The 25,365-nt window shown below is 34.4% G+C and overlaps 1 protein-coding gene across 8 annotated transcripts in view; it reads right to left on the reverse strand.

Annotated features, from left to right (window-relative positions):
- Positions 1 to 25,365, reverse strand: part of CBLB (Cbl proto-oncogene B) — a 221,157-nt gene that overhangs the window by 62,307 nt on the left and 133,485 nt on the right. For all 8 annotated transcript variants that reach the window (XM_042956253.1, XM_015544975.2, XM_007098582.3 and 5 more), the window contains 3 exons: positions 23,981 to 24,068; positions 21,043 to 21,174; positions 9,675 to 9,878 (listed from right to left, as the gene is read on the reverse strand). In XM_042956253.1, the coding sequence (XP_042812187.1) occupies positions 9,675 to 9,878; positions 21,043 to 21,174; positions 23,981 to 24,068 (424 nt within the window). The remainder of the gene's footprint in view (positions 1 to 9,674; positions 9,879 to 21,042; positions 21,175 to 23,980; positions 24,069 to 25,365) is intronic.

The raw sequence follows: 25,365 nt of genomic DNA on the forward strand, positions 1-25,365 counted from the left end.
TTGTTTCCTTTTAGATAATAAACAAAACTTGTTTGAGAAATATGATATAAAAGCAATATAATCATGCCCTGTTTATCCACAGTCACACTTCCAGAAGCTTTAATCTGTAGGAAACTAGGGAGAAACTGAGAGTAAAAAAGAAAAGTCCTCCCAATTTGATCTACAGATTTAATGCAATTCCAATCAAAATCTCAGCAAGTCATTTTGTTCATATTGAACTATTCTGAAGTTTATACTGAGACAAAAGACCACAAATAAACCCACATGATATTGAAGAAGAACAAAGTTGGAGTGACTTTAAACACTTACTATAAAACTATAGTAATCAAGACTGTGGAACTGTCAAAAGAATAGCCAAATACTTCAGTGGACCGTAATCAAGAGCCCAGAAATAGACCCACATAAAAACAGTTAACTAATCTGTGACAAACGAACAAAGATAATACAATGGAGCAAACACAGCCTTTTCAACACACGGTGCTGAATCAAATGGACACCCACGTGCAAAAATTAAAAAAAAATTTGGACACAGATCTTGTACCTTTACAACAATTAAAATGGATCACAAATCTCAACATAAAATGCAAAATTGTAAAACCCTTAGAAGATAAATAGGAGAAATATAGATGAGCTTGGGTTTGGTAACCACTTTCCGGATACAACACTAAAGGCATGATTCAAGAGAGATAATTGATAAGCTGGACATCATTAAAATTAAAATTAAAATTTCTGCTCTGGAAAAGAAACTATCAGGAGAATAAAAAGACAACTAGAAACTAGAGGACAATATTTGGAAAAGACACATCTGTAAAGGACTGTTGCCCGAAATATACAAAAAAAAAAAAAAAAACCCTCTTAAAACCCAACAATAAGAAAATAATTGGATTAAAAATGGGCCAAATACTTTCACAGATACCTCACCAAAGATAAACTGATGCCAAATAAGCATAAGTGGAAAGATGCTTCACATCATAGGTCATCAGGGAAATGTAAGTTAAAACACTGAGATACCACTATATATGTCCTTGTTGCCCAAATCAAGAACATTGACAACACTAAATGCAGGCGAGAATGTGGAGCAATAAAACTCTCATTCACTGCTGGCGTAAATAAAACATGGTACAGCCACTATGGAAGACCGTTTTGTGCTCTTAGAAAACTATACCTATTCTAAATGCGTATTACTAAGTGAAAGAAACCAATCTGAGCAGGCTACATAGTGTATGATTCCAACTCACGACATTCTAGAAAAGGTAGAGCACAGAGGATTTGGGGGGCAGTGAAGATTACTCTGCATGATACTATTATTTATAGTGGATACGTGTCATTATACATTTGTCCAAATCCATAGAACATACACCACCACAAGCGAACGCTAATGAAAACCATGGGCTCTGGGTGACAGTGATGTATCAAAGTAGGTTCATCAATTGTTAACAAGTGTACCACTCTGATGGGGGATGAAGATAATAGGGGAAGAAGCTACACATGTATTGGGACAGGGGGTACATGAGAAATCTCTATGATCCCCTCAATTGTGCTGTGAATCTAACACCACTCTAAAAGTCTTAAAATAAAAGTCTTAAAATCCCTACACGAAACAAAAGAAAAAAACAACCAGCCAAAACCAAAAAACCAAAAAACCAAAACCCAACAAAGTCCTCTAAAGAGGGGGAAAAAGTCTGCTGCATTTCTTCCTGTAAAACATAATGTAGGCACCATGTTCCCTCGCTAAGACAGATATTTGATTTGTATACAAAATGATGTTCAATATTTTAAATTATCATTATTGCTTACATTCCACTAGTAACTTCCAGATGTTTTTAGATACTACAGATTAGAAGAGTAGTGAAGAACAGAAAAACTGCTGAGTGGAGGAGGAGTTGCCTTCCCTAAGGTTTGGCAGGGAGGTGGTTGATAAAATTGAACTTTAAAGAAGTGCAAACAGCCTCACAAGTGGAATAACCCCAAAGACTGCTCCATTGAAATGTTAAACACTGTTAACTACACTGAGCTATGCTGCTTCCCCCTGAAGCACCTGTTCTGAGGACATAATCCCCTGGCTTGTGACCAGCCTCCATAACCCTGAAATCTCTTTGAAGTTTATATTTTACTTTAAACATTTATATGAATTTTGCATCCTGATCCAAATATATATGTGATTTTAATTTAAAATTATGTTCCCCTTTCTTCGTGCAACCTTTCCTGAAATCTCGTAGCAAACGTAAGCTTCAAGAAGTATGTCATGCTGATTGTAGTGGCTTCTCATGCCCTTGGATTCACTCAGCTGCATAACCAATTTTGAAAACTCAGGGAAGGGTGACATATAATTCAGAAATATTTCCATAAAAATGGCTGAGAAACAAGAACATTCTGGGGATTAAAGGAATAAACTTTAGTCGCTGAAAAATGCCCTCATGTGAAACCTATATTGCTTGCAAAATACCAGGTACAGCTGGTTTGAACAATAAGCAATTACTATTTAGTTACTGTACTTCTTCACTGTCCTTTAGAGACTAATTACTTCAATTTACTTATGTGGAAAACAAGACTACTGTAAGCTTATCTAAATTATTTAGCGTTTAAAATAGCATTTCAGCTGACCTGTTGGCAACTTTGCATTTTTTTTGAGTTTTAAAGACTAAATAATAAATTATTTTAACGTGGCCATGCAATGAAATCATAACTACGTAGATATTAACAAAGAAACAAAACCAACTACTTGCCAAACCAACACAGTTTTGGTGTCTAGTTCTTCCTAAATAATAGCTAACAGTATCTAAAAGAAAAAAAAATAAACCTCCATAGACATCTCAAGAATACTGATATTTAATTCTCAGAATCACAGCAAGATCTCAGGAGTCTTAAATATTAACAGTATATAAAAATAATGTTTAATTACAACTAATACTTAGCATTTACTATGTACCAGCACTGTTCCAATGGCTTTATATATAGTAACTCATTTAATTTCAACCCTAAGAGGTAGGGTTTCAAAGATAAGGCCACTGAGACACAGAGGGTTAAATAACCAATGCAAAACACAAAAGATATTAAGTAGAACATAAACCAGGTTGGTAGACTCCAGGGACCTCTTCTTCAGTGTCACTACTGAACATTCAGTTAAAAACAAAACAAAACATGAAATCATGCCACTTGCAGCAACGTGGATGCAACTGAAGGGTCTTACGCTGAGTGAAATAAGTCAGTCAGAGGAGGACAGATAGTGTATGTTTTCACTCATATGTGGATCTTGAGAAACTGAACAGAAGACCATGGGGAAAGGGAAGGGGGAAAAATAGTTAGAAATAGAGAGGGAGGGAGGCAAACGATAAGAGACTCTTAAATACAAGAACAAACTGAGGGTGGATGGGGGGGGGCAGAGAGGGGAAAATGGGTGATGGACATTGAGGAGGGCACTGGTTGGGATGAATACTGGGTGTTATATGTAAGCAATGAACCAAGGGAATCTACCCCCAAAACTAAGAACACACTTTACACACTGTATGTTAGCCAATTTGACAATAAGTTATATTAAAAACAAAACAAAACAAACAAAACAAAACAAACCTTTCTCCATGGCATACTATGTGGTAGGTACTATGCAAGTCTCTGGGAAGGAAAAGAAGGGCAAGGCACAGCCTCCGGTCTCCAGGAGCCTGCGGTCTACCATAGGAGACTGACTCAAACCAAGTACAAGAGTTCAAGTGCTTGCTTATCCTAAACTACTAATTATTCAAACCATTTTTAAGGAATACATAACAACATCTTTACAGTCACCTGGAACATCATATGGCACTTGGACAAGGCAGTTTTTTCCTTTGTTAATCACACACTAATAAAAAATATGCTACTATTTTGCATGGAGAGCTTTAAGAAAATCAGTGAACAGAATGCAATTAAATGGTAAATGATGAACCTGTGACTTTGGATTGCTTACTGTCACCCATGACCACCTACATTGCATGGAGGGAGGGGTGAGGGCTACTGGCATGTGATCATAGTAATTCTTGGGTAGCACTGTGCCATGGGTTGCAGGATGTCTCGTATCTCTGGCCACTAACTGCCACAGATTTCTCCCACCCTTGGTCATTGTGAAAACCAAAAACATCCTCATATTATTTCTGAATACCTTCAGGAGGCAGAACTGCCTGTAATTGAGAGCGACGTCCTATATTCTGAATGTCTACTGTCATTTTTGTAATTCACTTTTGTTCTAATTTTGGTCTTTTCTACTCTCCAACATGGACCTGAACTCTGTGGTTGGAATCAAAGTCATATTAAAAAAGCAACATTTTCCTAAAAATACTGAACCCTACACATGAACTCTTTCCTTAGGATCAGGAATACTATGGGTCTTCTCCTCACACATTATTATTAGGAAAAGCAAGAATTAGGTAATAATATCAAGTTTTTAATTAGTAATATGTATTTTAACTGATGAGGGCAACATTAGGAGAATGCATAAAAAAGTATAAAAGAAGAATAATTCCCTTGATCTCGGGTCACACCTGTATTTATTTTTATAAGGCCATTCATTAAAATTTTAAATTTGGTTTCAAGAAAATATAAGATTTAAGACCAAAGGAATAAATCTCAGTTCATATACTAGCTCAGTCTGTCAACATTTTCACTTTGAGTGCAAATCTTCATTTTATTTTACGTATGTGGTGAAAAATATGTTCTATCAACATAATTGCTGAGGAATTGTTAAGACTCTTTACACTCTTGACAAACAAAATTCTGACTGGCAATTCACACCTTTTCTTAGCTCTGATCTGATTGAAGTCAGAGAGAAGGACATGATCTTACCAATCACACCCTAGACTTCCTCTGAGGACTCACTCAGATCCAATTATCCTAGAAATTCTGACAGCTTGAGACCTCAGGCAGTGCTACAATTTCAAGCAAAAGCTAAAACATTTTGTAGTTAAAATTACAAAATAGACTATTTCTAGGGTGGTAACCAATATGCTATACTGTAGAATTATACATTCAGTTTGCTTCTGTAAGATTAGCATTAATATATTTATAAAATAAACAATAAAAACATATTCTATATGTTCAGTATGCTACTATTTATAAACTCCAGCTACAGGATATCACCATGGTAACAGGAATATACAAACAGCTCCATCCTCCATGCTATGATAGAAGCATCACCAATTTAAAGAATGCAATATGCTTAAGATGGGCAAAAATTATTTCCAAATATAGTCAACAACCTGCTCATGAACAGGAGAAAGATAACTACTGAAATAGAAGATAGAAGAAAACAGAATCGTTCTGCTGCACAATGACTTACAGTCACTCTTGGAACTGAGAGAATGAAATGTTTAAAAACGAATGAATGAATGAATGAATGAGCGAGTGAGTGAGTGAATGAGGCAACAGAATGACTGAAAAAACAGAAAGAAAGAAAATTCAGGTAGAAGAGCTACTATGTCAAAATGACAGTGTGATATCTGTTTATAACCTCAGCTGTAAGAACTGAATAGAACCTATAATTTGATATTTTGTACATTTATATTCAGTCTTCAGTTTGGAACAAAGATGTATAACATCGGGTCACTGATTTCAAAGAGCATGCGAACATGCATGTACATTTGTTATTTCACTTAATAAATATTTGCTGTGTGTGTTTAGGCACCAGGAAACACAAACAAAGAAGACATTGACACCAGCCTTAGGAATTAATAGTCTAATGGATAAGGCAGTCCTCTAGATAAAACATAACAATTTAGTGTAACTCCGGAAACAGAAGTACATATAAAGCACTATGAGAACATAATGACATGGCAATGTTTTTCCCAATTAGAAAGAACTGATACTTGTATCTACACTAAAATCTAGGTTTTACTGAAAGTTAAGTGGCAGTGATTTATGAAATATTATAAAACTTACAATCTGTTTAATTGACTAGAGGCAGATAAGTGTACACAAAGACATTTACTTGAAATATGATTGCTCAACTTAAAAACAAATAATTACAAGTTGTTTACATTTCTCCAATACCTAACTAGTGTCAAAGGAAAGCAGAGAAGTAACACTGTAGTGGAGCTTTATTAAATGACACTGTTGACTGCCAAAAAAACCACCGAAGGGTGACTTCTGGAACAATAAATGTCTGAGACCACCATCTCTTCTTGGGAAACTAAAAAGATCAATGTAAAAGTCTCTGAACTCCCTTGACAGAAAGCTCACCAGTGTGCCCAGGGAAAATAAAACACGCACGGTCTTGAGAGTAGGTGAGAAGATGTAGGGAAACCACGAGAGTCACCTTTGAATATTCTGCTGCTCATTTTATGTCACCAGTGAGTCCTGTGGTTGTCAGGGTTCCTAGTGAAGCAAGGCTCAAGTTTCAACTTAATTCAGTGGGAAATAGACCAAGACTGCAACTTTGCCTAAACTCATAGAGGGCAGCTACTGTTTCCCAGCGAGCAAAGTATACAAAGTTCTTTAAAGAATTACCCTCAAGACCCCACATTCTCCCCTGACATCAATGAAAGAAGAAAACCCACTTAGTAAAGAAAAGTGAAATGCCTTTTTCCTAGCTAGAAAACATTATCTCCTAGGTCACTTGAACTACTTGAGCTGTTGTGTGTTTCTTAAATAACTTTCTGTCTTTCCCTATTATCTATGCATTCAATAAACATTCTTTGTGTGCTTACTGCATCCTAGACCCGGGGAATGCAATCTTTTTCTTAAAGGGCCAGATAGTAAATATTTTAGGCTTTGCAGGCCAAGAAGAAAAAAAAACAACAACAGAAAACAAAAAAGCAAAACAGAAACAAGCAAATTATATAGATACTTATAAACACATTTAAATATATAGCCATATAAAATGTAAAATCATTCTTAGCTCAAAGAAAAACAAACCAACATAAACAGGTCATAGCTTGCTGATTCCAGTGCTATATCACTGTCAAATATCCAGGCCAAGCTAAGACCATTAGATTATTAAGTTAAAAGGAAAGGTTTTGCATCAAGAGCTAGCTTCTTCCAATAAGAGCTTACAGGGGCGATCTAAGAAAGCTCTGTCCAATAGAATTATCTATTGGAGAATGGATATTTCTCTTATTTCAATAGATATCTCAATACGTATAGAAAATGTTCTATATCTATACAGTTTAGTACGGTAGCCACTAGACCCAAGTGGCTACTGAGCATTTAAAATATATTCAAGGGGCACCTAGGTGTCTCAGTCGGTTGAGCGTCTGACTCTTGATTTTGGCTCAGGTCATCATCCCAGGATTGTGGGATCGAACCCTGCCTCAGGCTCCATGCTGAGCGTGGACCCGCTTGTAATTCTCTCTCCCCCTCTCTCCTTCTCTCTCTCTTTCTAAAAAAAAAAAAAAAAAAAAAAAAAAAAATATATATATATATATATATATGTTCAATGTGACTGAGGAACATTTTATTAAATTTTAATTATTTTAAATTTACATTTAAATAGCCACATATGGCTAGTATACTGGACAACAGATTTAACAGTCATTATATATCAATTAACAGGTCTTAACTGAATTTGCTTGGGTTTTTGGCGACCTATTAAGTTAGCGTGGTTGTAAATATTTTTATAGGGCATAAATATATTTATTTTTATAATTTTACGTTTTTACCAAGAGATCAAATTCAAATTATTTTTAATTTCTAGTTACAACTGTACTGGGAGTCCAAAATTATTCATGATGTATATTATATCATGGAGCTGGAAAGACCTTCAGAGGACAGTTAGTTACATTCTATCAAGTTCAATGTGTGTGACATGTTCCAAAGAGGGCAAAGAGGCATATTACATGATGGCTCCAAACTGGATTTTTGGAATTAGGAAGATCTGGAATAAAGTACTGGTTCTACTATAGAGTAACTAGGATCTTAGGCAAGATATTTCATTTCTTTACTCCTTAGCTTTATCTTTTATGAAACAGGACAGTAACCGTAGCTTCTCTATTGGGTTGGAATGATTGTCGAATGAGATCAAGAACCCAGAACAGCATCCTGTCACTGAAATCATCAATGTCACTATTTAATTACCACCATTATTTAAAATTAATAATACTGTATGATAAATATTCTAGCAATACACTCTATAATCTGACTTAGTAGGAACCATTTCATGATTCTGCATGGGAGTTACACATGTGGTTTGGGATACATCACTGTATTGTTATCCAGAAAACATAAGTTAGAATCTAGTTTCTACAACCTACTAATGTAGCCAAGTCACATGTGTAGTCTGAACCTCATTTCCTTATCTGAAAAATGAGAAGGATATTTGCCTCTCCAAGTTGTTGAGAGAATAAAATACGTGAAAAATCTTTGTTCCTATAAAAGACACTGAAGAATAACTACTTCCTTTCTTCTATCTCTGGGGTGAAAGGGATTATATCCTTCAAAACTTAGTTGTCAGGATTAAAGGACAGAATCAAGAGTAGTTTCTCTGCGAGTTAAATTATGACATTTATGAAAATTAATGATATGAAGAATAAAAATCATCTCAGACCAAAAATGTCAAAGTGGCCATGTTGGTGATGGTAACATACCTGCACAGGTGAAAAATCCCATGGGCATATGTCTTTGTTGAGCATGGAACATTGAAATGTAGAAAATACAGGAAGCCAGGAGATAAACTTAAGGAAGTTAAGGAAGGAGTAACCCAAACAAATGCCTCCTCTGTTCTCTGTGCCAAGTGTTTCTCTACCACGGAGACAGATGCAAATGATCTGATGCCATTACACATTATTATCAGTCCAACTACATGGCAAATAAGATTCATGTTACCTGCCAAATCCTAATGAACTGCAGCGGAGGTTCTATAAGGCCAGGTCTGACCTCAGTAGGGATGAGCGCCATGATTGATTAGCCCTGTCTGCCATGAGTCAGGAGGAGGGCCAGGAGGGGACACCTTCACACTCCATTTTCAGCAACTTTTATACCACTCATTGCTAGTTCTCTGATTTTGAGAACACAAAACTTTGTGAATATGACTTTCACAGATCTTTCCGTACAGAGCATGGCCTGATATCTGAGAGGCCAGCTCTCTTAATCATTATATTTCTGGCTTGTAAATTATTCAGTTGGCATTCTGGTTTATTGACTAGTTTCTTGTGGGCTTAGTTACTCCAACTGGGCATGTAGGATCCATTCTCAATTCACAAAGTCCATTTTCTGAGTCAGCAATTTTGATAAGCAAACCCCACACTATGGTAAATTCACAAAGGTAAATTTTATGTGACAGAATTCTCAGTAGCCAAATGGAAGCCTGGCTCTCCTGGTCAGCAAATCACTATCAGACACTTCTTTTAGACTTTAACAAAGACTATTTGTAATCAGTTTCATCATTACCAATTTTTATATTTTCTTAGTTTTCTTAATTTTTCTTAATTTTTTATTCACAGGACTGCTTTTGCCAATCTTAGACGATCTTGGATTCTATATGTAAGCTCTCACCATCTCTCATTTCGAAGTTTAAAAGACTTTGAGTAGACTCTAGTTCTTTGTCTATGATTTCATCAGCCTATCAACATTACCGAGGTCTTCACCTTTCTTTTGATTTTTCCATGTTTCTTTCCCAAGCCCCCAAACACTCAGACATAGCCCATTAGGGACAGCATCATTCCTTTTTCATGTCCACACATGACTCCGATTAAACCTGCGTTTTATAATTTTACCTTTCGAACATTTGCCAACCGATTCATCATCAAGGACTCCTCTCGGTCATCATCATCATCCAGGTCCAGCATCGGCACTCCAAAGGGGTCAATGATGCTACAGCACCTGGAACCTTCATCCCTTGGATCAAAGGGGTCGACGATGATGGGCTCTGTTCCTTTTATTTCACAGCGACAGAAGGGGCAGCCCTGGCCATCTGACTCCTGAACAAACAAAAAATGTAATTGGTTTTTGTTCAAATACAACAGTACTGAGAGGGGCCAATGTTCTCTAGCTATAAAAAGAAGTTGCATACAAGAGGTTTTAGGGTAGGCAGTGAGAGTGAAGGAAGATCTGTCTTGAAGAAGTTAATAGAGTAGAACACCAACAAAATGTGATAAACGTTCAGTATGTCAAATTTTCAAAGAAAGGTTTATCTTAAAAAAAAAAAATCTCTGATTTGCCAAAGAAAAGGAGCCTAACTATTTTTCTGAATGTTCTTTTACAATTTTAATGTATCAAAACTTCAGGGTCCTGTAGGAAAATGGAAATTGGATCATATCCCTCTTTACCAAAAGGCACCAGCTAATTAAACATTCTACAAAAAGGACATTTTGATAAAAATTCATTATAAATAAAGTAGCAGTATCAATTAAAACAAGCCATTCTGGAAAAGTTCCTATGCATGTAACTATGGATAAATATTTCCATTTAATTGCCTAGGTTTTTAAAAGTCTTGATTTATAATTGGTAGGAAAAAATAAAAGTAAATTTACATCCAGAAACCATCATCTGTCCTGAGAGCCTGTCACTCTGACCCAGCTCATTTGGGATATAATGCCATGTGAAATATTAAATTCTACCTCTCATCTTGCTTTCAAATTAGATACTGCAAAAAGATCTGTGCTAATACTTTTGGGCCAGAAACTCATTTATTGGTAATTATTGAAGGTTTTGTTCAAAGTCTCCCAATTCTGGAATTCACAATTGGCAGGGAAATAGAAGACTCTGTTCTCGCCCTGCATGTGATGCTGTCTTCTAGAAATAGATGGTGTCTGATACTCACCATCATTCTTTGTTTCTGCATTTTACCCTGATTTTAGTAGCGTGTTATTTAAAAAATAGTAAAAAGCAGGGGCGTCTGGGTGGCTCAGTTGGTTAAGCATCTGACTCTTGATTTCTGCTCAGGTCACGATCTCACGGTTTGTGAGATGGAGCTCCATGTCGTGATCTGCGCTGACAGAGTGGAGCCTGCTTGGGATTCTCTCCCTCTCTCTCTGCCCGTCTCCCCTCCTCTCAAAAATAAATAAGTAAGCTTTAAAAAAATAGAAGAAATCATAAGATCATTTAAAGGCAGAAATGAGATGAATCAGCACCATTTTAGAGATGAGACAGGGATGCAAAGAGAACTAACATCTTTATAAAGAAACCATTTAGTACTTAAGACTGTCCCACCCACTTGTTATGGTGGGAAACTGGTGATCTACATCCCCTCCGGTGACACTCTGATCAGCAGTGGAGTGATACTTTTGCTTCTCCTCTCACTGGACAATTGCTGATCTGTCACTCAGGCAGATCATGTGCTGGATGGGTTATTCTTTTCCAAATATCACTCAGATTAACAAACTGAACATGTCTCTTTGCCACACCAATTGTCAAAAAAGAAAAACAAACATTCTTTGCATACGTCAATGAAAAGAAAGCAGAGCATTTCCTTATTCATTTACTGTTAGATAATTTGGGAAAGAAACTTGGAATGGTAAAGTAGTTGAACTAAGGTGCTGTGGAGAAATACAGGCATGCCGATAACAAAATCCTTTGATGTTTATTGCTGCATATGCTTAAGCTGGTGCGCTTCAAGGCAACTTAAATATTTTGCTCCATCATTCTACAACAGACGATAAATCTACGCCTTAATTATTTTATATTACATTAACATTTCCTAACAGGAATAAATACTTAAGGAAAGCTAAACCATTCTCCTGTCTTTCGTTAACAGGAACATTAAACGTAAGTGCATATTCAATATGTTGTCATCTAGATAAAATCCCCTTATCAGAAAAGTCAAAAGGGATCCATATTCTGTGACTGTAATGGAATTTTCTAACAGATCTATGTAAGATAATTTCAAAAAGATAGTCTAATATATAAGGGCAAGATAGGAAAGATGTTCCCTGTGTGTCTTTAGTGCACGAAGGATAGAAAGTAGGACTCTGGGCCCTAAGCAGACACATCATTTGTTCATATGTTAAAATATATATATATAGAAAATCTGAAACATATACAGAAGTAGAGAGAAAAGGGTAATAAGTTTGTATACGCCTACCACTCCACTCTAACAACTATCAGTTCATGTCCAATCTTGTTCCATCTGTACCTTCCACTTACTCACTTGGATTATTCTGAAGCGTATCCTATACATTACATAAATTCATCTATAATGTTTTAGTGTGTATCTAAAAACAGAAAAATTTATTAAGACTTAACTAAAGTATAATTACCATAACTAAAAATTAGTGCCCTTGATGTAAATATTAAAGTCATTATTTTTTAGTACAGTGCCCACAACGTTTATGCCACAGCACTCAGCTACAAAAGTTTCTCTTAGAAATTTCAATGTCACTTTGCACATTGCTTTGGTAAGGATGACTTGGAGCTCCCAACAGAGGGTAACTGAAAAGAGGGGTTCGGAAAGAGAGCAGGGGGAGGTAATAACAGCATCTTGGTGGTACCAAGAGAAAGATTAGGAATAGCTAGCTCTTCAATACCTGAATTTAGATTTCCTCCATCTCTGCTATCTGAAAGTTTAATACTATACAAATTACTGATGTATGTTAGAGTAGCTGTTTTGTGAGTACACATCACAAAAAATATTTTCTGTTTAGCTTTATCTTTGTAGAGGGTTCACATTACTCACTGAATGAAAAACAAAAAAAATCCCCCCAAAACCCAACTGCAATGTACATCCACTTTGATTTGCAGACATAGATCACAATGAACGTGTCTCCTTAATGATATTTACTCTAATATGACTTCACCCATCACTCTTTCTCTGTAAACTAAATACTGCCATATGCAAATTAAGTCTAACTATAAATTCTCAAATGCCACTTTGATACTCTGCCCTAGTTTCTGTCACATGGTTGATTGAATACACATGAAGAATGTCTTCGATAGACATATAACTCATCAGGATTGTGCCTCAATAATTAAAATAATGTTTCTGTCAACATATACTTAATGCAAGATCAAGGAACATATGTTAATAAAGAAAACCAATAATTCCTTTTCTAGTCCTCAACATATTCACATTCTGAGAATGTTAAGAGGAAGCATTTGGGACTCCATCCATTCTAATGGACTCAGTAGATTTTACTTCCTCAAATAAGAAATACTTCCAAACCAAAGATATATAAGTTATCAGAGAGTACTACACTCATCTGAAATGTTAACTACGTAATATGCTCATGACAAAGTAATTCAGACTCCCATGCCAACCATGAATATTGTTAATAATAGTAAACATAAATATAACTTTAGGTATCTGAGAACAAATTAACATTTTACAGAAAAATAGAAAAAAATTCTTTAACTTCCCAAATTGCCCATTCCCATAGTAACACCTTATGTAAAAATCCAAGTAAATATCAGTATCTCATCACCACCACCACCACTATCATCATCATCATCATCATCATCATCATGTATTGGTCAGCTTCCATATGCTTTCCGTTTATATACTGTTCATATGGATTTTACCTCTTAAATACCTTAATTTTTTAAAGACACACTATATATAGTGCAATTTATTTGCTCTCAAGATGATTATTAGAGGTCACACTTTGTTTTAAGGTTAATCACTACATGGCTTTCCACATACACAATATACATAGAGAACCCTAAAAAATAATAGGACTTCTTGAGTCTCATTTTGGAGTGCATTTTATACTTTTTTTAGTCTGTGTGTGTGTGTGTGTGTGTGTGTGTGTGTGTGCTTTCTGTAGCAGTAACTTCTAATTTATATTACTTTGCTAATATTTCATATAGATTTGAAGTTACCATAAATCATTTCTGCAAACCATGGAACAATTATAAATAAGTGAATAACTGGATAGATACATATATACATATCCTGAGAACAAATTGGGTCCATATTAAGCATTTTTAGAGCACAATATTTCCCACAGAAATTCAATAACTTGTTAGAAGAACATATAAGAGAGTTAATAGTAATCTTACAACAAATGACTCAGAGTGAAAGAGATGGTTGGTTTTGGTGCTCTCTTATGATGAACAAGGAAAAAAGACATTGGTGAATCTAGGCTCTTCTGGTTTTAACTTGTGAGGCCCATGAAAACACCAAGTCAGAAAGAAAGCACAGACATTCTGAATCAGGACACTTGAATTGGAACCCTACACCCACCAATTACAGCTGTGTGATCCTGGGTAAGCTATTCATCTTATTCTGTAGGGTGTAATGAGGGAATGTACAATTTAAGGGATATCTCAAAAATAAATTAATTCAAATCTTTCAAAGTGCTATGCAAATACTGGCAGAATTACTATAAAGATAATTTCAAAAGCAAATTAGTATAGTAAGATAACTGAAGAAACATGTCTTAACATCTGAAAAAATTCACACATCCACAAGAATTCCCACCTTATGAAATGAATGCAATTTTTAAACTACTTTTAAACCACAGAATCACCAATGTTCATAAATTAAGAATAATCAGAAATATGAGACAGTTTCCTAAATGATACTATCAGGTACTACATTAGGAACAATACTAAGATTCCAGGCACTGTTGAAAACACTATACACGTATTAATTCATTTAACCCTATGAAGTAGGTACAATTATCATCCTCATTTTACCAATAGAAAAATGAGAGTTTATATAATTTGATGGAGGTCACATAGCTAAGCATCTGTGTGCAGGAAATTACATTCAGGTGGCCTGTTATATGAATCGAATCATTTCATCACTACACTACCACTATCCTACACTGCAGCATCAGGATGTAGTTCCTTAAGATCAGATTCATAACCTAGGTTAAGATGAAGTTTAAAAGTAGCTGCCTACTATTGATCATTCAAAAATGAAAAAAAAAACCCTATTGTTCAAATTACAAAACTACTTTAATCAATAAATATTCTATTCACTCAAATTGAAAGGTTTCGGCTTTTAATGAAGATGAAAAACTTGTCCTAGTAATTATAGGATTCCTTGGGATATATTTTTACATAGTAAGAGCTTTCAAAATAGTTGTTGCTAGAACCCAATTTAAAATGTTAATTCATGAAGTTTATGCATTTGCATTCTGAGGATGCTTTATTTAAGGGAGTCAACTTTTGAAGCACCTATTAAAGGCCTTTGTTAGATCCAACTGAAAATGTTTCCCAGGTGCCAATACCTGCTATTGTCCAGGCACAGCACGATACAGTCAGACCCCATTTAATACAGTCACTGGACTCAAGCATTTGCTCTACCAAATTTTATTTTCTCCTCCCTTTCATTCCTACTGTCATCACTGTAGTTCATGAAATAATTGTAACATCTTTTAATGACTCTAGTAGCCCCTCATCACTCCCACAGTGAAACAGGAGCTCCAACACTTTATCACTTTTATACAAAAAGACACAACATGTAATCAAGGGGAGAAATACCAATTTACAACATTCTTATAGGCAAATATAATTTTATTATTTGTAGTACTAAGGTTACAAAATTACACTGAGGCTAGAAATGTGAAGGTTGGTTGCTTTTGAGGGAAGATACAGAAAAAGATTATTTCTTTGTGCCTTAAATGTGACCATGTGAGCTGGCTTCTCTCCTCTCTTAGATAACTACACATTTTTTGCCCCACAACGCTCTCTAAATATGGGACATTCATAAATCTCTTTAATCATATTCCATATTAAAATCAGGGCTTACTGATTTTCATCTAATGACTCTGAAATATTATTTTGAACATTCTAATATCTTTCCTTTAAATTATTTGGAAAAAGTACAGAAGTAATAATCACAGGAAAAAGTTAATTTTACTTTTAATTGAATTAAAGTCCTTGGCAGTAATTCAAAACAAGGCTGCATATCCAACTGATATATATGTATCCATTTTTATTTTGACTTTTTAAAATGTTTATTTCTGAGACAGAGCATGAGTGGGGGAGGGGCAGAGAGAGAGGGAGACACAGAATCCAAGGCAGGCTCCAGGCTCTGAGCTGTCAGCACAGAGCCTGACGCGAGGCTCGAACTCACAAAACGCAAGAGCATGACCTGAGCCGAAGTCAGTCGCTCAACCGACTGAGCCACCCAGGTGCCCCTATCCATTTTTATTTTGAAGATTTGAAGAACATAGTTTGGAATTTGTGCCATTCACAAGCTCAGAAGCCATTTTCTAGATTCCTGGAGCAAAAAACAAAAACAAAACAAACCGTATGAAAAGAGCCCCTTACTTTACACCTCATGTAGTAAGCCTGCACCATCACTGCTGCTCAATATGCTGCTACAAAAAGGAAGATATGGAGGAGTTCTGGATGAAGAAGAAAAATGTTTTGTTAATATCTATGGAACAGCAAGGAAGTGAAAGAAAACTCTGCAGGTCTTATTGCCAAAGACAGAACAGAAAAGCCGCACCCAGAGAGAGATTGCTTCAAAGATTGCCTCTAGAGAGTTGATTATCCAACTTATTTAGTATTCTGTGCAAACTCTGCCTTGCTTATTCAATTTATTAAATAACACAGATGTTTCAGAAGGAGAAAGAAGTATCTGACACCTCTTCAGAGGCATGACTAATGGGCCATTATGACAAAAATTAAAGGGTAACCACTTGCAGCCTGTAACAACTAAGTGACACTGCTACTGTGCATTTCTTAGGGTTTCCGTTAATTACATAAATTTAAGTTTGCGGTGAATTCAATTAAACCAAAAGTAGGGTATCAAATGGAAGGAAAAGTTGGTGAAGAATGACTTGCTAAAAATGCATACTGACTGGACACATAATGTTTTATGGTCAGGGTTTAATATTTCTTTCCTATTGGTCTCTGATTTATCAGAGCTTCTTGGCAGACATGCAACCTTTAAAATCCTTTTCCTATCAGCATGCCCAACCAAAAGAGTAGAAAGTAACAAAAGATATCTCAAATCCATAATTAAATTTGAAAGATAACAGGATGCTCATTTTAAGTAATTATTATTAATACCATGCCTCTGTATAAAACTTTCAGATTTACTTGTAACTTCTTGAGGGTCAGGCCTGAGTCTAAGTATTCTTCCTAGCTCACAGATTCGTACTGAACCAGGACAGAGCAGATGCCCAGGAATGTTTCCTAAATAAAAAGATAAGTAAATGGACTTGAGAAGTTGGAGAATGATGGATGAAACAAGCCATGTATGCTTCTCTCAAGTAAAGTAACAAACGAGCCTATGCATAATTGAGTTGGAAAACAACCTTTTCTCTATAGAAAAAAGAAACAAGCATATACAACAAAAACTCTGGCTTTAAAGTCAGGAAATATGGACTACAGCTCTGTACCAGTTTGAATCTGGAAGACAATGAAAAAGAGAGACATGAATGCTGTACTCTTATCCAGACTTCATACTCATACATTTCCCACTGCATCTACAAGTTTAGATACAATGTCTGACAATATACTGCAGAACTACAGAAATGTTCAATAACTGTTCTTAGTTCTCTATTCACCATCAATTAGGTTAAATCCTGTGAGCAGTGATTGAGACCATAAGGTGGGCTTTTTAGCAGATCTATAGTTTGTCAACTGCATTTTAACTGGAATAACTTTGTAACAATTTGATTTTTATTAAGTAATGGGCATTTTACAGTAACATATTTAAATGATTGTCAAAAATTGCTGTTCATATTATATGAAAACGGGCAGATGTGTTGGTTAGCAGGAAGTACTACTTTGTGAAATCTATATGCAGAGGTAGAAATACTCAGGTTATCCCAAAGTGGAAATGTTCAAAAGTTGACATTTCCTTTGACCACTAAGATCCCACTGAGACATAAAGACTATGGTATATCACTTTGGAATTCTTAAAACCTGGCCCAAGAACAATATTCTTCAGTGTAGAGAAAACGTGAATCAGGGATCACCATGTGTGTTTTTTTGGTTTAAAAAAGTAATAAAGAGGAACTCAGTTTCACTGCCTCTAGGTTAGTGCCAGCATTATTGCAAGCAATAAACGTAAAATAATGTGGCTCAAAAATAAGCGGACAAAATCAAAATGTGAAAAGTTGAAGGGAATCATCCAGCAGCTACTGAATAGAACAAATCTGAGAATTAAAATTCTTAGAATTCATTCTCAGATCTTGAGCATAATAAAAGGTCTTTGAAAAAAATCATAGATAGTTTTCAGAAGAGAAATGAAAAGAACTAAGACATTTGATCTACAATATCAACAATTTATCTAATTTATCTATTTAACATGTTTTCAATGTAATCTTAGTCTTCTCTCTACACTATTTACCATATAGTCCATAAATATTTACTGAGTAACAATATTAGAAGAGAGGGATTCTAAACTAGGTTCTAGAAGAGAAATAGGTAAATATATAATGTTTACAATACAAATACAATGAGGTAAGAGTTTACAGGTACATACATAAATTTTTTTTAATTACAAGAATATTTATTAATTACAAGAATATTTAGTAATTACAAAGCATTTTGTGTGGGAAGAATTAAAAATAATGCTGAAATAATGCTTTTGAACATTTTTCATTAACCTATATGCAAATTTCTATGACCAGATTAAAATAACATTATTTGCTAATAACAGTGTGATATGATCTGATTATTATTTCAACTTTCTGAGTACTTTTTCATTTGTCATTTTTTTTTTGTTTAGTTCACTTACTAAACTACTACTGCACTTTATAATGACCTTCTGCTAAAATTTTACTCAAAGACTGTTTCCAGTGCTTGGCAATTTATTCAGTTCCTCAATTTCTAAAAGTAAAATTGAGAACTACTTCAGAGTAAAAAAAAAAAAAAAAAAAAAGTAAATGTTAACAATTTACAAATATGACTGGGCACATCTTAATTAAGGCCATTAGACCAGTATTAGAAATCATGAAGTGAATCAAGGCACTGAGGAGCTGTACTATTTGGAGAATACACAGTAATATACAGAAACGTGTGGTGATGTAAGGGACAAAGGATTAATAACACAGTCATGGCGACAGGGAAACGTTCCTGTGTCTTTTGCACACAACATACCTGTTGCAAATAGTTTACAAACTTACTGAATAGAATGTATACTATTGTCCCTGAAATTTTAAACATAAATTTCTTTCAAGCTGTATACAAAAATTAAAATAAATAAAATCTGTTTGTTTTATATTCAGTCATACTGTTTTACTTACTCTGGGCTTCGAGGTAAACAGCTATTTTGTATTATGCTTTAAACAATCTTTACTAATCAAAGGTTTCTTCCAAACTAATGGGAGCTTCTGACTTTTAACCCACTTAACTTCCAAATACCAGGTAGGTAGCAAGTTAAAGGCGCCAAGTCCTGCCATATGTAAATATGTGTATGCTCCCAGACTAAGGCCCCGAGAGTAGAGGCCAAAACCAAGCATACTGCCACAGAGTACTGGGATTTTGTACCAGCCTAAAATTCTGGTTTTCTTTAGGAAGAAATATAAAGTTTTAGTTTCTTTGTACCCGTGAAAACCATACAACCACCCTGAAGGCATAAGTCAATACAAAGTCACAATCCAACTGTGACAAATCTAATTGGCCTCTACTTACCCTGAGATATTGAATGGGTTATCAGGTAAAGCAAATCATCATAACAGACACAGTCCTATCTGTCAGGCACTGACTCAATATCTCTGTATTATTTTCTACTGATTGATGTGAAATACACTTGCAAACATAGTTCTCTCTTCTACCAGCATAACTTGTTGAAAGTCATTTATAAAAAGACATTGTTACGTCTGCAGAGCAATTATTAACATAACTTACACAGCAATCAAGTGCCTACACACTGAGAATGAGTTTGCTGATGCCACACTGAGCATCCCTCTTCCTCCACCTTCTCCCTGTACTACACAAAATTCACCAACATCATGAAGGGATAAAGGGAAATTAGGGAGAGTAGATCAAGGAAAACCTAAGTAAAATACAAACCTATGCACACTGAAAGAGAGAAGAGTAGGGATGTTGAACAATTTTTACTGAGGTGGCAAAAATGTCTGGGAGTTCAGAAATGGCATTGAAAAAGTAAATCAAATTTAACTCACTTTCTAGTTCTTCCTCTTTTGCTTCTTCCATCTTTCAAACCTCCCCAAAGGAAGAAGGAGTTCTTTTTCATAAGATTGTGAAAACCATTATATGTTATTACCAAGTAATGAGCTTAACAGCACCAGTGCTCCTGGGCCTGCATTCTCCTGGCCTGAGCCTCTAAGGCTACCCCTCTTCCACAGGCAATGCCAAGGCTATTGGTTAGACAGAAGATCAAGCCTGACAGGGCTCAGGAATGGGGTAGGGATGTCGATTATATACTCAATAGCAAAATTTCTAAAAAGGTTTGAAAATTGAATTACTTGCTTTCTTAACCCCATCAACAATATTGACTTTCGATACTATGTTAAACAGCAGTGAAAAAATGACTTGATCAAAATCTTCTGTGAATCCTTCAAATATTCAAAACTGGAAATCTGTCCAGACTCATTTTCAACCCACAACCTCTGTTACAGATAAAGAAACAGAAGAAAGCCCATGAGGAAACTAGTTATTCTCTGGGTCTTATTCTAAAACATCAAACCAATTGGTATTTACTGAATATCTGCATAAGAGGTAACTTGGATTCTGCTTCGGTAAACTGGAAAATGTTATGCCTGCTTCTGTGAGAACTGTAAGTATTCGGGAGACTTTCCCCATCAGATTTTCCCATTCGCAGCCACTGACATACATGACATAGGAGCCACATCTCCTCCTAGGAAAAGGGCCTGCTGAAATATCAACGTAAGATTTATTTCCTGGGATTTATTTTGCTTCAGAAGGTGACCTACTATAAATAGAATCTGACCCACCATAAATCACATCAATATGATTAGTTGGAAATACTGATGTGACATTCTGAAATCAGTGGTGTCACAGAGTTACAAACTACTCATGACTAAATCCTAAAATTAAATTGTACATGCAAAAGAAACAATATAAAACACAGCCAGCAAGAAAAATGAAATTATATAAGACAGAAAATCAAACGCATGAGATTTTTCAAATTACTCCAAGAAAGCACTTATCAGATCATTTGCTGAATGATTAAGATGAAGAAAACTGAAAAGAGAAATAGCAACAGAGAATATAAGGAAGACATGAGTGTTGCTCATTAAATCTTGATTATACCTGCCATGCTGTAAGGCAAGAGGTGCACATCAAATGCCCACAAGGCTCAATCTTGACATCTTTGTCGTTCTCAGCACAAATTTTACAAAGCTGAAAAGTGGAGCCCATTTCACAATATAATTCATATTGTTCCTGGAATTTGGGGGGAAAAAAAGGCAAAGTTAATGTATTTCTAACATGAACTGGTACTACTGAATTTTCTCAAATACAATGACTTATAGTAAATGCCTCACACTTGATCCTGTCAGGAATGTTACTACTTAAGACATGTTTTAAATTGGTAATCACAATTTGGTCGACAAAATCATTTTTTAAAACATTTGAGCTTATATCAGCAATTTTATAAGCTTTTGTAATACTTCAGACTACTTAATGTTTTGTACTGTTCCTTTAGGAAGGGATTTGCGTTAATAGTGACTCAAAAGACAAAACTTACTGTTTTAAAAGAAAATATAAATAGCTTTAGTTTCTTTGTAAATGCCACATTCTCACCTAAATTCACTTCAAAATTGGAAATATATATGTATAATATATATAATGTATATATATATAATATGTATATATAACATATATAATGTATACATACATAAAAAATATATATATATTATTCTAACTGAACATTAAATTCTGGAACAGAAGAAAAGCAGCATTTGCCAAGCCCTTCCTGCATGCTACATACTTTGGTACACATTTATTATGTCATATAATCTCCAAAGCATAATAAGACACATTGATTAAAAAAAAAATATCTGAGGCTCAACAAGTTTAAATTATTTTCCTCAAATTCTATATTAAATTTCTAACTCTAAATTGCATACTGTTTTCCCAATCTAGCACCATCAGGAAAACTAATCACTTCAGCAACCAAAAATTGTTTTATGAAACATCTATTCTCTTGATTAACTAGTTTTGAACATTTTGGCATAGTAAAATTCTTGGTGTCTAAATATTGAAAAGCTCTAGGTCACAAAGAAGACACAAATGTATCAGTAAGTATAAAGAAAATATGAAAACAAAAGGTGTTAAAAGGGATACAAAGAAAAGTAATTAAAATTCATTTAAAAAAGGCAGTGTTTTAGTCAATAAGTGTCTATTAGGAACCTGGCCCTGGGCAGGATAAATAAATGACAATATTTAGCCTGTAGCATACTAAAAGATCTTATCATCATGATGAGAAAAATATATATACATCTACATACAAAGATACACACACATGCACGCATGCACATTCATATATAAGTTGTGTATGTTTGTATGTATGTATGTATGTATGTATGAAGTATGTATGTTTATATAATTTTTACAGAAATAAAAAAGATGATAATGGATCAAGATAAAAACTAAATAAATCTGAAAGCAATTAAAATTAAATTATAAGTTGGGGTGTCTGACTTTTGATCTCGGGTTGTGAATCCAAGCCCTATATTTGGTGTAGGTAGAGGTTACTTAAACAAAACTTTTAAAATATATAAATAAATAAATTTTAAGTCCCTGAAGTCTCTAAAGTAATAGATAAGTATTTAAATTGTTATGACACCCAAAGGACCACTTTATAATTATTTAAAACATTACAATAAGCTAAAATCACAGATGTAGAACTCAATGCAACCTAAGGGGTAACTTATTCAAATATTTATGAATAATTTAATGGGGTGATACTACTCCTGAATATATATAGTTTTAAACAGTGGCTGTAAAAAGAGGAACTATTTTTGCAAGTGTGCTTTCACATACATGTGTTAGAACATATAGAATCATTTACCTAATCAAAATAATGTCAATTATATATTAAATTTCAAAAACTGCCCATCAACTGTACATATGTCAACAAATGTGTTTCACATAATAATACCAAGACCACTGGGACTAAATCTAGACAATTAGAAATAAAAAAAATTATCTCTTGTCTTCCCCAAATCTGTAATTTCTGATTTTTATTATTTATTATACAAAGCACAAAATATCTAAATTATAAAGTATTGTAAAACTAGATTAACATAGAATAAAATACTCATTTTCTCTCTTCAATCTTCTTCCTAATTCCCTAAAACTTCTTACTTCCTCAGTTAAGTAATGTTACCAGTTTGGTAGTTTTTAATTTTTATTTTTAAAAAGTATGTTCATATGTTCATATATGGTAATTTCTTTCTTTCCAGAAATTGAACTTATGTAATGTTACTTTACAAATGAAATGTTATATAATTGAACTTTACAGTAATGGAACTTTTTTTATATAATAAAGATGCCAAAGTTCCCATGTGAGTATATAGAGCTACCTTCCTCTCAGTAATGACTTTAGTATAATGCAGTATGAATATACTATGCTTTACTTAACCTATGATTAAATAGCTTGGTATTTATAATTTTTCATTTTTAGGAAAATTGCTAAAGTGAAAACCCCGATGTACAGATGTTTCTGTGTATATGTGAGTGGTATATACAGAATCCAGAGTCAAAAATGGTTTTGTTTAGATTTTGATTAATTACTGAATATCACCCTCAAGAAAGGCTTTATAACCAAGCTACACTCTCATTCAATTTATGGGGTCGCCAACAATGGATTTATAAGAATATAATGAGGACCTTCAATAAACTTCAATTACACATTTGACTCTAAAAGCTAATGCATATTATTATTCCAATCTTCTTTGGAGTTTTCTCAATCTGTAACTCTCTCCTCATATGTATCTGCCCATCTATGGGTTTATCTATGTCTCTGCATAAATGCCAATATTATATTGGAAGTAAGAATATTAACAGCAGACATTTTTATCCAAAAAATGGAGAAAGTATTTTTTCCAAATACTCTTAGAATTCCTGTAAGTATCTTTTGCATGAAATGCCGGTACCAAATTTTATCTACAGTAAAAGAGGATGCTTTTTATTTCAAAAATATTAGATACATAATTATAAATGCATTACCAGAAACTGTCCTTACCTGGGTAACTTTTATATGATCATGGGGTGTAGGTTCACATAATCCAGTTAAATCAGGATTATAGCTCCTCCCATCAGGATAAAGATAGCTAGATTATAAACAGAAACTTTATTATAAATGCACAATTTTTAATTGCATTTAAGATGATTTAATCAGATTCTTCTGTATTCAAACCCACATGTTGAAGTTTCTTTTTTATGTAACTTACATCAAGAAGCTTTGCTATTGTTTGCATAATATTACAAGTTACTTTTAGAACATTTAAAAACTAGAAATCATTTTCATATCAGAAATACAGGATGAACATGGACTCAGCCACTAAGCAACCATTTTCAGTTAAATACTTTTTACTGTATGTCTTTTAGGTAAGTTAAAAATTTATTTTTTCTGGTCACTCATGGTCTATTCCAAAATACTCTGAATGTACACCTATTTGCAACGATTATGTCTTTTCATGTGAAGCACAGTTAATGTGAACTGCATCGTTTTACACCATGCTTAGTAACTTGAGGGAAAAATGGAATTAAAACCCACAGGTTTCCTACAAGAGTTATGCAAATACCGTTTTGATATTCCTGTTTTTCCAGTTTCTCATCCTCTGTGTTTCCATTTAAATTCTCACACACATACAAGTCTACAGCCACACACCAACACACTCACACGTACACACACACATTTAAAGAAATTACAAAATGCTACAATTATGTTTCATTTACTTCAAGCTACAAACACAGAATCACTTATAAATATGAGGCTCCATTATTAATTTTATTTATTTATTTTTTGAGAAAGAGCATGTGTGCACCCAGGGGAGGGGCAGAGAAACAGGGAGAAAGAGAATCCCAAGCAGGCTCTACACTGTCAGTACAGAGCCCGACCTGGGGCTCGATCCCATGAACCATGAGATCATGACCTGAGCCAAATTCCAGTCAGACACTTAACCCAGTGAGTCACCCAGGCGCCCCGAGGTTCTACTATTACAGAGGATTAAAATTAGAACTAAAAATGGTAGTAATTATGCCATCTTTTTGTGCTAAAAGTCTTTATTCATTCATTCATTCAAAAATGAAATTGTGTTGGTAAATATCTATTTTAGATTTTACAAAATGGTAACATTACTGCTGGGTCATGCTGACTGATTAAGGTATAGTTAATTTTGTTTAGGAGCTATTCTAACTAGCTGCAATGAAAAATTAAGAATGTAATACTACCGTGGTCAATATTTTAAGGAGAAAACTATACTAAATCTTTTCTGTGGAGTAACAAAAAATATTTATCCTTAGTCTATAAATATGTTCATAAGTGTTAAAATTCACCCAGGAAAACCACAAAAATAATTGAACTTAGATGACAGATAATTCTCATACAGTAAGGAACAGATCAGT

The sequence above is a fragment of the Panthera tigris genome, chromosome C2, assembly GCF_018350195.1.
Source record: "Panthera tigris isolate Pti1 chromosome C2, P.tigris_Pti1_mat1.1, whole genome shotgun sequence".
In the NCBI taxonomy this organism is placed as follows: Eukaryota; Metazoa; Chordata; class Mammalia; order Carnivora; family Felidae; genus Panthera; species Panthera tigris.